The sequence below is a fragment of the Lipophrys pholis genome (genome assembly GCF_963383615.2).
Source record: "Lipophrys pholis genome assembly, chromosome: 11".
Classification (NCBI taxonomy): Eukaryota; Metazoa; Chordata; class Actinopteri; order Blenniiformes; family Blenniidae; genus Lipophrys; species Lipophrys pholis.
In genome coordinates, this window is record NC_137631.1 from 10730468 (window position 1) to 10748503 (window position 18036).

Sequence of the window (18036 nt, forward strand, 5' to 3'; positions counted from 1 at the left end):
GACATTTTGAAAAAGCCCCTGCGTAAACCGGAAACTTTGTCTGAATACACAAAAAATGATGCGTGTTCACTTCAAACGGTGTCATGTGAATGCAAAACCTTTCTGAAACAAGATGCAAAAACGATGCGTTTTCACTGCAAACATCGTGTTCACAGTGTCGATGCAATGCAAACATTTATTTGAACAACAGAGTTATACACATTCTACATATAGAATAGGGGGCATAAAAATCGTTTTATGCCCCTTGATGGTGGGGTGGTGGGGGGTTAACCAATGACTTCTGCCGTACTATACTATATTAGAAAAGGAAAATGGGGTTTTGTTCTGAGTCCAAAAATAATAATAATAACAATGGCCATAAGGCATGGAAGAGGGTGTGGTAGGGGTGTGTGTGTGTGTTGGGGGGGGGGGGGTATGTCACCTCCTGCAAGCGCAGTGCCTGGCTACGCCCCTGAACGGTGCTTCTCGTCATGTCAGAGATGAGAGCACAAAGAGAGAAGGGAAGAGAGAGAGAAAAGACAGGCAAGGAGGAGGTCTGCCGAAACTCCGCCTCTGGTCTCGGATCCTCTCGCATTCCTTCTTCACACAGCCGCTCACGCTGAGGATAAAGAGAGAGAGAGAAAAGGAAGGAGAAACAGAAGAAGGACACACGCACATAGAAGAAGAGGAAGAAGAAGAAGAAGAAGAAGAAGAAGGAGAAGAAGAAGAAGAAGAAGAAGAAGGAATAGAAGAGGGGGAGCAGCGATACGACCATGGCAATATTCAAAACGTCTCAGCCTGAGATAGTGTCCGATCCCAGCGCACTTCCAGCAGCGTCGACCGGGGCTCGGATCATGCAGGCGCACAATAGACAGAGTCCTGATGAATGAGGATCTGTACCTGGGCCGTGGACAAAATGAGGGTCATCTTCATCCAAAACGCCGGTTTTGTCGCAGCTTTCTCGCCTTTCTCGTGATGTTGGCAGCGTTTAGGACGACAGATAATGTGAACGAGTCAGAATTAACCACAGCTAGATCATGCCAGTCTATTGAGGAGTTCATTTAGATTTTTATTTTTATTTTATTTTATTTCTTTTATTTTGATGGGATAGTGCTTGCACATATATTATAGCCAATAGAGCATCTTTGAATCGAAAGCGTGTTCAGCTTCCGGCATGCTCCCTGCTGCCGAAATCTGAACACAAGCTGTATTTTAATATAACATTGGCACTATAATTATTTTTAACCTCAGATAAGGAGGCGCAAATCATCTTATTATGAAGCGATCCTTTTAGACGTCTTGTGCTCCGTTAATTCTATAAGTAGATTTATTATATAGCGATAAGAGGAGGAATCCGCTTTATGTTGATCAAAACCAATTGGTCAGTCAAATAAGACAATCTGGAAATGTCAAGTTTCCACGTGTGGTAATATGATAAGCGTTATTCCTTGTAATTTATTTATTTATTATTACTATTATTAGGCCTATAAGTATTATATTATCAATTGTTTTAAGTAGCTAGTTTGGAATATTTAACAGTGGGAAGGAGATTCGAACGCTTCCCTAGTGAGATGGAAACCGCGTATTTATCGTCCCACCGGGGGACCCCCCGTCCCGAGGCCCAGAGGGGCCGCGGCTCAGCGGGCACACCGGCGGGAGGCGGTGAACTCCCCCCCGCACCTCCAGCCTCGCCCCCTCCGTCCGCAGGTGGCTCACCTGAGGGCGCGGGGCGCAGAAACTCGGGCGTGAAGAAGCACCACCACAAGCACAACCTGAAACACCGCTACGAGCTGCTGGAGACGCTGGGGAGAGGCACCTACGGGAAGGTGAAGAAGGCCATCGAGCGACACTCCGGCCGAGAGGTGAGCCGCTCCAGATGTCAACATCTGGATAGGGATGGCGCGCAGGCGCTGCTGCTCATGCATGCACACTATTTCACAGTAGCTGATACAAACAACAACGACACTGGTGCTGAATTAAGTGGTTTGTTGCTCTGAGAGGCGTGTGCACGGGGGAACCCCCCCCCCCCCCCCCCCCCCCCCTCGCGCTCCAAAAAAGCCCCCCTGGGGCCGCGGAGTCGTGCTGCACACGCTGCGTCCAGCGCGCCTCGCGACCGGATGCTGGAGCGCAAATCCGGCTACTGACAGACTGATGTGACCTGTGCGACCCCAGCAGCTGAGCATCACAAAATGCTGATAAAAGCTCCCCTGAGCCTTTTATATTGTGCTTTTTTCCACTTTCCTAAGATAGATAGATAGATAGATAGATACACCATCATACTAATATTCCAATAACAATCTGATTAACAATATTAACGTTCATGTTCCAGTGGGCAGGCACCTGTGGCTCCATCGGACATGCATGAATGCACAGTGCATGGAAACATAATCTATTACAATTTAGTCAGTCTTTTGTCGTGTATATATACTGAACATATTGATGTAGCAATAAAGATACATATATTGTGCAGGCCGAATTTCAACTGCATTTTAACTTGATATCCATGTAAATATGGTGTAATTACTAGATGAAAAAATACCCCATTAAGAAGAAAAATATCAAATGTCTGCTAAATTATTTAATACATTTTATCCAGAGGCAGTTTTTCTTTTTCTTTAATGAAATTACTAGATTAGTAGTTTTTTGGTAGCCTCCATGAGAACCAGGAAAGATCTGATCATTCCCGGCATCTGTTTGATGGCAAATTAAGTCTACAAAAGAACTATAACCCATTATGATAAGATTCTTGAACAACCAGCTTGCAAAATTTCTGTACTTTATGTTTTTTGTACTTTTGCAAAGTACCATAATGAATGTCCCTTAATTTCACATTTTTCACCACTTTATTTTTCTTGATTTAAAGCATTTCTATTCATCATGGCAAACCCACCATCTGCTTCTGTGCCCTTGCAGACCTGCACATATTTCCAGTTGCAGCATAATATGACCCCTAGTGCCCACTCTGGCAGGACATGAGGAACTTTCCATGTAGTGAGAATGCCGGGGGGAAGCTTTGCTCAGTACAGGTCAACTAACTCTCACCCACTCCTGCCCCCCGATGGTTTCATAGCTCCTGACAGATGTTTGAGTAATATTAGGGCCATGAACTCTTTTGATAAGGGCTTGTTCTCTTATGACATTTCCACTTTCACTTGTACCAGAAAACTGCACATAGTATACTTGTTAAGAACAACTCAGATTGTGGATTTTAAACAACTTTAGAGGCTCTTGCTTCTTGCCAGATACCCACCACCACACTGGACACGATGCATCCATACCAACAACATAAAACCCAGTTTTGTCCATTGAACTTGTGTGGCATGAAGTTGTCCGTTAACCTATTGTCTGCAGTGCTGTGCTGAGCATGCCATTCAGGCTTGGAATAGGAAGTAGATGTTATTTTTACACTGCTGTGCTTCTAGTGGTGGAAGAAGGAGTGGCTCTGCACATGAAGCACCAACATAGCACAACTGCTGGCCAGCTCACTGGCCATGTGTGTCTGGCGCTGTGTTGCTGGAGTTTACTTGGCCTCTGACCCAGAGGAAGTCCCTTGTGTCCATGTGGCAGATATAGCAGGGTAGTGAAGAGTGTTACACAATCATCTTATTTCCCCTGAACCTTTTTTATGGCTTATGTCACAAAGCCAATGCGAGACACAGAAGGAACTGAGGAAGTTCCTTGTGTAACTTAAGGTGTACTTATGTGGGAATGAACTGAAGGGGTCTGAGGAAGATTGATTAGTTGAAGGCAAAGCCAGCCTCTCAGTGAGAGTCGATCTGAGTGGCTGACTTAATCTGGAAAGCTGCGTGTTTTACTGCTTGGTAGCTCAATGGAAACCCAACACTATATGAAGTGGAACTGATCTTATTGGGGGTATATGATATAGGCACAAGCTTAAAGGGTTGGCACATAGCTTAATTTGAAGAAGACTGTGTGGGTTTCAGTGTAACATATGCCATTTAGGAGGCCGCTGTGAAAAGGTTGTGGTGACAGCAAGGCCTAAAATGGACACTGACACATAAAAGGCCATCCACAGCAGGAAATGAGATTTTAGGAGAAGGTTAATATCCTGTATGAAGGGCCCATCACAAATAGGAGGGGGGTGAGCAGTTTGCACTGGAATACTGGGAAAGCCCACTACCATAACAAGAGTGGGACAGCCTCCGTTAAATCAGATACTGAGTCACATTAATGCAAGCTTGAAGCTCAAGATTACATCACTCCCAAACAATGGATTCAATGGGGAGGTACGCCAGAGGGTCAAACTCTGACATTCCTCTGCTATATGTGGTGCCGCTGATGAGGCATTATGACTCCTGGCTGTGTTCGAGAATAAAGTTCTCTGGAAAGCAACTGGCCTCTTCCTCCCCCTCACTCACTCTCTCCCTTTTTCTTCTCCTCCCCTTAAAACTCTGAGTCAGATTCACGGTCAACACAACAGATGATCATGATCTTTAGACAACACAGAGACAGACAAGCTTGTGATGAATACCTCATCTATTTTAATGGCCTGAGAAAGTGCGGGAAGATGTCAGGCTCCATTGAAGCGAAACATGGACTTTCACATCAAACAGGCTCTTTTCAGAACTAGTTTAGGGGTCGGGAGGGGGCAGGTTGGGGCGGGAGGGACGGAGGAGAAGGACGGGCCTCCTACCTGGCAGGGGCCAGCGTGGGCAGCAGTGCAGCGCCTGTTGACTGTGAGTGACAGTAATAGGGATCCACTTAAGGACAAGCGAAGCTGTGTTGGCCAGCTGACAAGTGGCTGGTCTGCGGCTCTGTTTAATGATCCACATAGGGGTCAGGGCAAGGGAACATGAGGAGATACACAAGAGATACCTGGCTTTGCCTCAATCCCAGTATGTATGGCCTGGTTCATTCAAGCATACATTGTAAACTTCTAAAGGTGAGGTAAAGCCCAGTAAGGAGAAAAATGAGCAGCTGCAGCGTGACCTTTCACTTTCTTTTGTGTGCTGAAACTTGATTTAGATTGTTGTGTAATTGTGGCTTAAATAAATGAATTCCTGAATTAATACCTATATTAAATCCAGGACGGTGACTCACATTGTACGTCACTGCTGAACACAAAAGTTAAAAATGTTACCCTCATTTTGGGGATCAGTGATATAATCTTGATGATTCTGATGAGGTAAAGGAATACATCAGTGTTAAGACACAAACAACCTACACTAATTATGAACACAACATGTGGAACCCCCTGGACCCTGGATTGTTTATTATGGTATCCTTTCTTTAAATTCTATGTAATCAAGGCAGGCTCGGGAAGGGAGCTATTCCGGTTTGGGGTTATTTTTATTGATGTACACGGTAATTAGCTTGGCACTCGCTACTGCCTGTGGTTTCTGCTGCATGGAATAAAGCTGGGCTTCTCTGAATACTGCAGCTCGGCGAGGAGAGGACAAAAGTTTAAACCAACAAAATTCAGAGTGATCAGACTCTATACAGAGTTGATCAAAGCAAACCAAGGATTCAATCCAGAATGTTTAGGCTACAATTAGAGAGATGTGCTAGACTCTTTTCTCTCCATTGGTTTATTTGGAGAAGGCCACGAACCCTTCATTTATGTAGACTGTAGAGCATAGGTTACTGGTTAGATTGCATCCACTTGCAGCTGACTTTGAACCTCGTGGCACCGCCACGACAATGAAAAACAGTCAAACCAAGATTCACTGTTGACTGTTTAATCTCCTGTAACAGCCAGTTTGGAAAGGCAACAGGAATGAATGACTTCCTCAACCTCTGCTCAGTCTCCATTAAACTCCCAGCAGACTTTTAGATGTAGGCCATTGACTGTTTTTAATCAGAGTGACTAAAAATAAAAGAGGATTGAGAGTGATCAGTGTCTTCCCAAGGACTTTTTGACCGGGGAGGAAGTATAGTTGTTAATGCCACCCGTTTGTTTTTTGCATTGGCGTGCTAACTATTGAAAATTACAAAAATTTAACACCATACTCAACTGTATCCATACTTTGTTTCAGCATATGTGTGGTCTTCACTTACTCTATAAAGGAGGAGTGGGTTCTTTTGTTGAGCTGGCCCACCAGTTTGGTACAGAAAACAACATTTCATAAACTGTCCAACTTTTGATTATCGTATCATCTTGAACAGAATTGATGGTGTCCAGTTGTTACAATCCTGTCATTTTTCTGTACAGTAGGTGGTTTTGTTGTAAAATTTTATATTGCTTCCATAATCATCGCTTACTGTTGGTTGTGGTGGTAAAGTGAGGGATTTCTAGACCAGCCTAATTAGTCTCAGTTTTAACAACAGCTACTCACACCATGGCTATGGAAACAATTCTGTTCTGGACTGGTGGCAATGATGATAGTCCCTGCTGGGGTGCTGACTAATACCTGCTTTAATGTACAAAATGTACCAAAGAGCCTCCATTATGGCGCCATGACTCAAGTTGTTTTTCTCAAGAGTACACCTTCCTTTGGCTTCATGTGGAGTAAATTACTGAGTGTGAGGATGAGATGGTTGCACTCGAACAGATATGATAACATGGGTTGTTGAGGTCAAAGTTTATACCTGCCCGATAAGATTTCTCAGGTAGAGAAGATAATCCATTTTGTTTGGAAAGAATCTGTCAATTGAAAAGTTTTTTTGTTTCCGCTGAGACAGACCGCACGCATATCACCACATGTGCTTTGCAACTGTTGCGTCAATTTCAAAGTTCACTGATAAGATATTGCATGTTGCATAAAATGAGTGTTCTTTAATTGGATGTTATGGTTTTCTGAAGTAATTTCTCTCTCCAACTATATGAACATATTCATGTAATCAATGTAACTGAAAACAGGGAAATGTGTTTTCATCTGCATCCCCCCGTTCAAGGAAAATATTTTCTTGCTTTGAAATCTAAATTTCATGTAGCCGCAAGCTATTTGACCCGAGTGTTTTCCATCCTCTGTTTCCAGGTGGCTATCAAGTCGATTCGCAAGGAGAAGATCAAGGATGAGCAAGACATGGTACACATCCGCAGGGAGATTGAAATCATGTCATGCCTCCGCCACCCACATATCATCTCTATATATGAAGGTAAAGGCCCGGAAACACACACATAACCATGACAAATCATAGACACTCGTTTGACTTGAACACACATAAACAAAAAGCACACATGTCCAACATTCTTCGATCTCCTTCAGCTCATTTAGCAGTTGTGGCCAAGATGCAGGACTGTCATGTTATGACATGCAGTCATAATAACTCCTGGACTACAGCTCTGGGATGTTATTCATCTTGTCTGTCTGGCTGCCTGGGCCAGTAAAAGTCTGGATGGCTTCGACGGTGGAGCTCTCTGAATGTGTGCGTGTGTGCACGTGTGTGTTGAAAGTTTGTGTTTATAAGAGGGGTGATATTCTAAGGGATTGCCTCTCCCACATCTAAGAGGTCTCATCCCTTGTCTACTCTGGTCTTGATCTCAGGGCCAGACATCTGTAGATGCTTACAGACAACTGCAGCTGGGAACCAGACTGTACTTGCGCGCGTGTGTGGGTGTGTGTGTGCACATGTGTGTCTGAATAAGTGCTGGTATTTATGTGTATAGTTTAGTGTGTGTGTGTGTGTGTGTGTGTGTGTGTGTGTGTGTGTGTGTGTGTGTGTGTGTGTGTGTGTGTGTGTGTGTGTGTGTGTGTGTGTGTGTGTGTGTGTGTGTGTGTGTGTGACCCCAGTCACCCAGGCATGCACCCTGTCTGACTCATGTCCAGTGCTATGCAGTGGGAGGAATAGCCTTAAGTCTTCCCTGAAGAGTGTGTCAACATATATCTACACCAGGAAGCAAGTCTTGAAATATCAAAGCCTTCAAGAAAAGCTCATACAATGCATATTTATTCTCTGGGACCTCATTTTTTTTCATATATACACTGTATACATATGAGACCTTTTGAATGACCTTAACCTCATCATAAAACAACAGATAAGAATTATTGGTCATGTAAAGGTTTAACAATTCCCATTGAATTTTGTCAACACACTGCCTGCAATAAATCACCCCTTATTATAGTCTGAGCCTGCACACAGTCTTTTACAGTCACAAGGCACTTTGGTGTGGGTTGGTTTCATATGATTTGTGACATGTAACTATTTTTATGCCTGTGTCAACAATGCACCAGTTTCAGTGCCCTTTTTCAGGATCGCCTCACTAGCACAATCACAACAGGTTGTGTGCCAGTGCCCAAACTGGCTTATCCACTGTCCTTTGTGCAGTCTCATAGTCCCCTTATCAGTAATGTGTTTATGCTACAAATAAAACTATTTAATATGGGTATGTGCCAGTAGTCAACTGAAGTGCAGCTGGCTTTTAGGTGTTTTCTAGGAGAATGATTCAAAAAACACGCCGCTTTATAAACTGACAAACCGGTATAGTGTTGCTATAAGTGCAGCCTTTGTTTATAAGCAGCGTGCTCCATTACCAAACTCAACCCGATTTATTGCTGTTGCTCTTTGGTGTCTCTCTTCAAACCGTGCTCTTACTGTTGTGGCCTGGCCTCCACCCAAACTTGCTTTAGAGATATATAGGAGACCTAGAGATTTGTGTATCCGGCAACACCCTCTCCAACAGCCCCAGCTTACTGCCTTGTGTGAAGCAAAGCTGAACCAGATGTGTGCGTGAAGATTGATTTTTGCCACTCCCTCACATTCTGCATCCATCAGCATGTTGTGTGGTACATTTAAAAGTGGACTTTACTCTTTTCTCTTCAATATGTTAGTGCCTTCTTAAAAAAAAAAACCAAATAGTTTCTTCCTCTAGAATGACATTTCAGTAACACATCTCTACCATTTCACTGTGTGTAGATTCCTATTTAATAGGGCTAAATATAAGAGAATGTCTACAATTCTTTCTTTTTTCAAGACACTTTAGTAATCCCCTTCGGTAGATTATTTCTCCGTATTAGACCAATCCTATTCAATTGAACTTAACTACACATGGTTAGCTGCTGTGGGTAAAAGGACAAAGTGAGAACTTGTCTGTTGCTGTCAGCTGTAGTCTTTCATATAACCAGCCCATATTTATACTCAACAGTATATATGGGTGAAACATACATATTTTTAAGAGTGAGCTTCACAGAAGCTGGAGTGTAGGTTTTGAAACAATCTGACAGTTAGTAATCATACATATTTCTCATTAATCCCAGACTTGATGCTGAGCTAACATGAGCTAACCAGCAGCTGTCTACAGCTTGATGTGCAACACACCAATGTCAGTGACAAATATCTTGGCATACAATTAGCAAAGTACAATTCTGACAACCTAGAGAATACAAGATAATCAGGACTAAGATGTTTGAAACAATATGCTCTTCAAAGCTGGCTTCTCTATATGTCATGCATCAGTAGTATTTCTCTCTTCTTGTGTAATAGTAGCCTGCCTCTTGTGCCACATGGAGCTTTGCAACAGCAGTCAATCATCAGTGCATCCAATAGGAGAATAGGTGCTAATTAGTTAGATGCGAGGTCCTGACCTGTAAACAAAGCCCGGTGAGTGATAGGGAGGCTGCAGAGGTGGCTGGTGTACCCAACGGGCCGTAACAAACCCAAGTTATGTAAGCCAGGTAATTACTTCTCCACCAGGGGTCAAGGGTAAATGGGAGTGCAAGCTGCGAATTGCCTCTCCAAGTAAATCCCCATCGAGGATCTCTTCGAATGTCACACCAGGTCACGACTTTGTCCACCAATCAGGGGGCTGTGTCTGCTCTGCCCTCAGGAGTGCTTGGCGTACGTCCCGCCGGTTACTTTCCCGAGCAGCCAGACAGTCACAATCAGGGAGCATTACCATCACTCAGCAACTGTGTGTTTTTGCAGGGGATTATATCTCTAAAAGAACCCCAAGGGAGGGAGTGGAGGAAAGCAGTGTGACAGACTATGAAGGTGCTCACTCAAGGGTGTAGAAAGTAGAGGCCCTCACCCCCGGTGACCCTGCTGTGTGGGAAAATCAACACACACGATGTGTCGCAACATGGCTGTCTGCTTTATCCTCGTTTTCTCATTATTGGATGGCAATATCAATTGCAATGGCAATTACATTATCACAACAGGAAGGACTTTACTTTTACCGATCTTAGACACAAAATATTTCTCACATGGTGTTGTTGACCTGTCAGTCTATATATGTATTTGTCAAATTCTGTCCAATAAGCATTGACTTTGTAGAGATTGAATTTAGAATATTGAAATTGATCTCTTATTGATATTGATGCTTTAAATGACATAGAAATAACTACTGAGTGAAACATTATGTGGAAATATAACTCGTCAGCATTGTAGGTAGTAATATTGCAGTGTGGTGTGAAAAAGAACAAATTGATATCAAATCGAAACATGCTACTTCGAAGGATTAGCAGACACTCTGTTGGTTAAGCTATCTTTCTCAAACCCCTCTATCAAGTACTTTGTTTTTTTGGTCTGTTTTTGCTGCTCAGCACGTGCTCATATCTCTGAGGAATGGGCTTGATTGAGTTAACAGCCCCTCCCTGGGATGTTGTGAAGCAGCCAGACTTCTGAGGTGGGGTTTAGGTGATGTAACCCTGGGAGATGTGTAGAGATGTTATGTGCTTCTCAGGAATCTGGACTTCTGATCCAAAGGGGGCCGTTGGTTTACTTTGTCTTTACATCAAAATGTTCATTTAGGTTTTTGACATGATAAAATTAAGCTGGAAATACTGAAGAGCCCACATTGGTCTCTCCATGTAGGCGTTGCTATATATGTTACTGAGAAAAGACATTCATGGGGATCCAATTATTTTCATATGTTTCAGTGTTTGAGAATAAGGACAAGATCGTGATTGTGATGGAGTATGCCAGCAAGGGCGAGCTCTATGACTACATCAGCGAGCGCCGGCGCCTGAGCGAGCGTGAGACGAGACACTTCTTCAGGCAGATAGTCTCTGCCGTGCACCACTGCCACAAGGTGAGGAAACACATTTCTTAGCAAACACAGGCAAAAACACACGCCTTCAATTTGTGGTTACCTTAAATTTATCTTTGCCTCTGTTGAATACGTATCCAGACCTTGTTTTCAAGGTACATTTGAACATTAACCATGTACCTCCACAGTCAACCATACAGCCAGTTAATCTGCAGGCCCTACAGAGTATGCTTTTCTTGGCTCACTGGTGCTGGGGAGTCATCTGTTTCTGAGTGAAGATGGAACACAGGCCAGTTTAATTCAGGCTTATGCTCCAAATACAGTGCAGTTCATTGAACAGACCCCACTTTAATTGCGGGCTCATCTGTTGCCCCACACACTAATGGGTGTCCCCCCCCCCCCCTCAGCTTCAGCACAGAGATTTAGCTCCAGCCACACCCATGTCAACCCCTGTTCTACACCTCACTGGATCTCATCAAAACCCATGAGTACCAAGGCCTTTTGGGATGGACTCCCCCTTCTCGTCATGCTCTTCCCCGCTGGAGATAGGGATGATGTCACAGCCCTCAGATAGGAGAGTCCCAGACAGCCGTGAACGATGAATCATTACCACCAAGTGCAACCTCCCGCTGGGTGGGGTGGTGTGACTCACTGCCTCAACAAGCAAGCAAACCACTTCTTCCTTTTATCTGCCAATCAGCATCATGTGAACATGAACGCTATGCCAAACAATAACCAACAAGAGATGCCACAGATGCAGAGCAGTGGGGGGTGAGGGGTGAGGTCACTTCTCCACATCTGAGCTATGCTTTTTTTGTCTGCATACCATATGCCATTTCCTCAATTCTTAAGAAATATAATCTGGTTGTTGTTTATCAAAATACTGTGAGAACAGTATTCATATGGGGGGTTAATTACAGACTCATGTTGATATAACACATGTGACTTGATTAAAAAGAGAAATCACCCCAGCTGTCAGCATAAAGACCTGGCAGGGGGAGGTGCCTTGATTTCTCCCTCGAGAGCCACGAAATGTCTTTGTCAGAGTAAATTAGCTCTTGATACAAAAAAACAACTTATTATGCTACTTGGATTTATATGTCACATATAATGAAATTACAGACACATTCATAATTATTTCACTCATTGAATTTCAGAATGGAGTGGTGCACAGGGATCTGAAACTGGAAAATGTGCTACTGGATGAAAACTGTAATATTAAGGTATGTCTGCTCCTTGATCTGTGATGCATCACCCCTCTGACTGTAATAGCTCACCTCAAATTATCTTTGCACAGAGGGACAGAGGGATTAAAAGTCACATGGTTGGTGCAAAATTCACTTGTGGATCTCTTTCTGCAGATCGCAGACTTTGGGCTGTCCAACCTCTACCATAAGGACAAGCTGCTGCAAACCTTTTGTGGTAGCCCGCTCTACGCTTCACCGGAGATCGTCAATGGGAGACCGTACCGTGGCCCAGAGGTGGGACTTACTCAATGTTTGAAAATTGAATTTGTTATTTATTTAATTGTTATTTATGCTCCCCCATATCAAGATTACATCACAATCACACATGTGATTATCATGATTATGCAGTTCATTGACAATGTAGTCGGGAGGCTTTCTTTTCTTTGATGGGATTAGTCCCCAGTCAAAAGGAGGTCTCCCTTGCCGCTCCACTGTGATTCAACTTAAATACTGTCTGCATCCCACCCTTGTCCTCCCTTTTCCTACAATGCTTTGCTCCTTTGAAGTGAGTAACTGGAGGATAGTTTTTCTTTACTTTTTAGCTTGCAGCTTAATGGGACTGGAATGAGCTCTACAGGCCTCAAAGGGGTGGTCAGAGTCAGCATCCAATAGTTTTAGCCAAGGGAACAGTGAAAACGTCTCTCCTGAAAGCAGGTTATCTGGTAAAGGCGTTGTCACCAGGATTGCATCAGGTTCATAAAACAATGCAGCAGAGAAGGGGGGGAAAAAAATCCTTTTTAGATGTTCAAGTCTAACCGTTCAATTTAGAGTGATTCACTGTAATTTACTTGAGAGTGCTAAAAACGACAGTCCTCCGATTGCAATGGAAATTACAGAACCACTGTTGGGGTGAGGCCACAAATTACAGCAAACTCGGGAAACAAAAATAGAACAAAACAATAATGCGTGGCCCGGCTCACTCTCGAGGACTGACCAGTGACAACTGACGACTAAAAAACATTCTTGATGCAAGTCCAAAACCTTAAAGGAAGTTCACCAGCTACATTACGAGCGCTATCTGATTTCCTCTTCCTCTACTATGCCTCAAAGCTCCGTCGGCTGCTATCAGAAGCACATTCCCCAGAACATCCCATCCTTTCCGCAGCACAATCAACCCGCTCATATTCTCACACACATAAACAGTTCTCTGGTGTTTTTCCAGCAAGTCAACAGAAGCTCAGTATACCACATCAGCCATCTCTGCAGCTCTCATTACCCATTTCCACTCCCACCACTTCCACTGTGGCTCTACACCTTGTCATGCACCAAATACAAAGTCTTATGTAACTTCAAAAAAGCCACATTTCATTAGACGGCCGGTCAGAAAGTGCTTGCCTGTTGCTTGACAAAGCGACAGAGACCGTACCTCATTTATCTGTGTGTAAACTAAACAATTTCCCGCCAGAATGCTGGCATTTGCTATTTTTCCCTGGAAAGTTAAAAAGCTCAACAGTGTCAGAAGCTTTTTAACAGAGATGTTTTGATGTGACGTTTGTCTGAAAAGCTGATCGGGGGCGCTTATTAATGTCAAAGTAAAGTGGAGCGTAACTCACTGAGCAGAGTGGAACTTAACTCATTCCACCGCATTCATTTTAATGTCATGAATCACTAATGAAAACAGTACGCTGGAGGACTGCATTTACATTACATAACACACCTCAGCTTTTTGTTTTCTCAGTCTGCAGCGCATGTATGGTACACATATCACTTGACAAGCGTGTTGTGCTGTGTGCGTAAATAAACAAGGTTTTTGTTTGCACAGGTGGACAGCTGGGCTCTTGGGGTGCTGCTGTACACCCTGGTCTATGGAACGATGCCATTCGATGGGGGAGACCACAAGAACCTCATTCGCCAGATTAGCAATGGCGAGTACAAAGAACCAACTCAGTCCTCAGGTAATTCAGGAATTTCTGACTCGGTTCGCATCTCATTTTAGGAAAAAAAGCACCCGATTCCAGCTCTTTGTATAAATCAGAAACTGTCGTCTGCAAATCAAGTTTGGCTGAAACCATAAATAGAAGCAAGGAAGACTTCATGTAAATTCCAGAAAACACACAAAGCGTTTTGAACTGTGGAATGTTGAATGGAATATTAATCAAAACGCACATCCAGTAGAATCTGCATATTGCATTATATATGGTGCTCGATACTAATATTGTTCAAGGCTACACACCTGTTATACTACTTTCTACTTTCTTTTTAAATACATTTCACTAGAGATTCAGTAGTTAAATGTCAACTTTCTTTTCAACACTGAATACAAAACAAGCATCTTATGAAGTGAATTCCACTACACTACTTTTTTTATTTTTGTAGTATCTCAAATTAATTAGTAATTTAGTATTCAGTTAGTTCAGGACCTCACGCATTCTAAAAATCTCTGGGCATCAAAGCAGCTAAAGTACCAGAGGAGGTTTTGACTGAACAAAAAACAGATCTTTACAAAAATAAAAACAGTTATCCCTGCATAACATTAACAGCATGTGCTTTAAGCATTTGTATATGCCCACAATGGAGCTCACAGGTATTTCTGTTTCCTGTTAGATGCCCGTGGGCTGATTCGCTGGATGCTGATGGTGAACCCTGAGCGTCGGGCTACAGTGGAAGACATTGCCAATCACTGGTGGGTGAATTGGGGCTGGAAGAACAGTGTGTGTGACTGCGAGACCCAACGTGACCACGGAGGCTCGCCCATGCTGGCCCGTTTCATCGACTGGCAGAACCGCACTGAGCCACGTGGTTCTGGGGCCAAAGCAACAGCCATGCCACTGCTGCTGCGCCAGAGGCCCAAAAAGTCCAAGAAGGAAAATGTGGAAGCAGAACAGACCCACTGTGGAACAGAGGACAAGCCCGGTTTGAAGAGACCCAAGGGGATCCTGAAGACGAGGGTGACTGAGGAGCAGCAGGCTGCCAGTGTGGAAGAAGTAGAGTTACTTCAGGCAACATTGCTTCAGCAAGCTGAAGGGGGAGAGGAGACCACAAGTCCAGATCGAGAGGAAGAGGAGCCAACTCTGGGAGGAGTTTCTCCAGCCAAGATGGTGCCTTCCCTGCCAAAGAAAGGCATTTTGAAGAACAACCAACAGCGGGAATCAGGGTACTACTCTTCCCCAGAGCGCAGTGAGTCCTCTGAGCTTTTGGGAGGTGCCAGTATGTCTCTGCTCGCCACATCTCCACCAAAGAGAGTCATGGGGAGAAAGGGCATCTTGAAACGGAATGGAAAATACTCCACCTACAGCGGGAATCCTTCAGCGGCAACCGTGGCTGGAGTTCTCTGTGAGCCTCCTCCCCCACCCGACTCAGGTCTGTCCCGTAGTCAGAGTCGGCCCTCCAGCATTGTGGGTGAGGACAGCTCCGTCCTGTCCCTGTCGCCCAGCTCCCTTGGTGGAGCTGAGTGGCACCCTTCCACCTCCCACCTCCGCTCCAACATCAGGGCCTGCGTGTCCGCTGAAAACCTGCTGCAGCTCGCCAACTTCAAGGGCTTCCAGGCAGCCCAACCACTCCAGGGATCCAAGTTCAGCCGCGGGCCCAAAACAAAAGGCTCCCCAGGGGACAATGGCAGCTTCTCTTTGCTGGGGGACCTGGAGGACATGACTCAGGTGTACCAGCAAGCCCTGGACATCAGCAGTAACCTCACCTAACAGAAGGGCGGCAGAGAGAGAAGAAGCAGAGGATCAAGAACAGGAGGGCGTCTGTGTGCATGTGTGTGTATGTATGAGCAGATGCATATGTGTGGCATTAACGACCAGTGCGTTACTGGGATACACCTTTTGGGGGTTGTGACTTCTCAAATAGGGCTGGAATCTTGATGGAACAAAGAAATGTTTATACTCACACACACATGCACATGCTAAGGTGTACTTCTCTTGGCGAAAGGAAATTCAGTTAGGGTTTTGTGAACAGAAGAGAGACGGATCTGGCACCAGAGAATGCCACCCACTCTGCTCTCTTGGGCCGCCCATAGACTTTGCTGTGTTCAACATGTTTACATATTCAGCAAGAAGGCAAGTTAGAATCACAAACGCAGCAACCAGAAACTGGTTGGCTCTTTTTGTACACCAACCCTTTTCGAACATGAGTTTACAAAAAGCACCTTAAAACTCACACACAGAGCACATGCTTTTGTGATCTTTACTTCCTTTATTTGAAAAAAAAAAAAGAAACAAACCAGGGTCTCGTTCTGAAAATACCTAGCATTGCTGATTATTTATTGATATTTTGTAGCTTTAGTTTTAAGTGCAAAAACTGGTGGGTGCTGGCTATTACTGGAAGAGTACAAAGCTCGTTGTCTCCAACTCTTTTTGCGGAACTGACATATATAATTGTGTTACTCAGAGATGAGACACATATATATACTCGACATGTATAACTCTGCCTGTGGCTGTAAAACACGCAGGCAAATATATCTTCATAAAAGTGTATGTCCTATATATGTGTATGATGCTAGGGAATATGTAGGAAGTGCCTTTTTTGATCCATAACAAACATTATGTATGTCATTTCCCTGAATTGGAAGGAAAGGCCAGGCCAACCTGTCACCAGTTGAGCTTTTTTTTCATGTTGTTTTTGAATGTGGAGAGACCCAGGGCCTTCCGAGCACAGCTGACTAACTTTACTTGCTTTCGGGGTTCAAAGGTCGAACTGAGGCGGTTGAGATCAAACAGTCTTGTCTCGCTTTCACACAGATAAAAAACAGCATTTACAGGCCACCTCGAAGGAAAAAAAATACTCCTCTGTGTTCTTTGTCTGTGTTTGAGCCATACCTTGGTTTGTCAGCAGTTTAGATGGCTTGGTCGAACACACTTTCTGCCGGCCGGCACAAGAAGTCTGGAGGGGCTCATCTAACGGGACATGTAGTGAAGGGAGATGGCGCAGACGCAATCTCAGAGTCCTGGAATGTGCCTGGTTCTCTTAAACTTGGTCGTTTCACATATTCGAGGCTACCTGATAAAACAGGCTGTCGAGTGAGAAATGCAGAAATGCTTTTCTCCCCTCTTTTTTTTTTCACACCCAAGACATGCAAAGCGTTTGCCATTATCGGACTTGTTAATATTTTATACGTCGTTCTTCAGGAGAGCCAAGTAAGGCCGTTTGTTTTAGCTTTCTGATGACACAGCAAATTCCTCCGACAAAGGCCGGAGACTTGTCGGTGCTGGAGATCTGTATCAGCCCCAGACCGAGTCAGCACAGGTGGGATCCATGCTCAGCCCTCCAGCTGTGTATACTACTTCATTATGTCAACCAAGCACAATTAGCCAGCTATTGTTTTCATTTGAGCGTAAGAAAGAGGCCGTGCGTAGAGATTTGTAGCGAGAGGGAGAAGGAAAGCGTTTGAGAGAGGGATGCAGGGAACGGTGCTGAGACGAGAGATGGTTTTCCTGTGGAACACAGGAAAGGTCAAGGTGTTAGATTTATTTTTTGAAGGATTTGTAATGTAGATTAGTGAAAGTAAAGAATGTTTGTAGAAAGAGTAGACGGAAAGTTTTTTTTTTTGTTTTAAACCAAAGATGTGACATGATTCGGCGGGTGGATTGGTCAGTGACGAATGAGAGTTATCTGATTCTTCTTTGACTTGGGAATCCCCACTGGTGAATGAAATCATCACCACGCTGGCTTTACCTCAAGTTTGTTTTATTTTTCTTCTTTTATTTCTTGCTTGAGATGCTGGAGGATATTGACACAGCTTGTCCTGAGGATCATTGGGTGTCTTCTGTACAGCCTTGAAATGTGTCTTTTGAACAGCAGCTACAAAAATATGAGGCCGATGACTGACATCACCCACACTATCAAATGATTTGAATGGAAAAGCATGCAGTAGGCGACCCCAAGGAGATAAATCACGTGTTGAATGTTTTCAGTGGTCCGCTCGTGTGAAGGAAAGGCCCTGGGTACTGAGTCAGATGAAAGACCCACTGCGTATTCTAT

General features: G+C 44.1%; 1 protein-coding gene across 1 annotated transcript; it reads left to right on the top strand.

Moving 5' to 3' along the window:
• The first annotated feature begins 489 nt into the window (after positions 1–489).
• On the top strand, positions 490–17417 carry nuak1b (NUAK family, SNF1-like kinase, 1b). The gene is made up of 7 exons (XM_080475253.1): positions 490–1841; positions 6918–7038; positions 10758–10909; positions 12025–12090; positions 12229–12348; positions 13877–14009; positions 14659–17417. The coding sequence occupies exons 1-7, from the start codon at positions 1551–1553 to the stop codon at positions 15750–15752; spliced, it is 1977 nt and encodes a 658-aa protein (XP_080331379.1). The 5' UTR covers positions 490–1550; the 3' UTR covers positions 15753–17417.
• The last annotated feature ends 619 nt before the right edge of the window (positions 17418–18036 follow it).

Coding starts and splice junctions, on each gene's coding strand:
- nuak1b (XM_080475253.1), top strand. CDS start 1,551: ATGGAAACCGCGTATTTATCGTCCCACCGGGGGACCCCCCGTCCCGAG. Junction 12,349..13,876: donor GACCGTACCGTGGCCCAGAG/GTGGGACTTACT, acceptor TTGTTTGCACAG/GTGGACAGCTGGGCTCTTGG. Junction 14,010..14,658: donor AGAACCAACTCAGTCCTCAG/GTAATTCAGGAA, acceptor GTTTCCTGTTAG/ATGCCCGTGGGCTGATTCGC.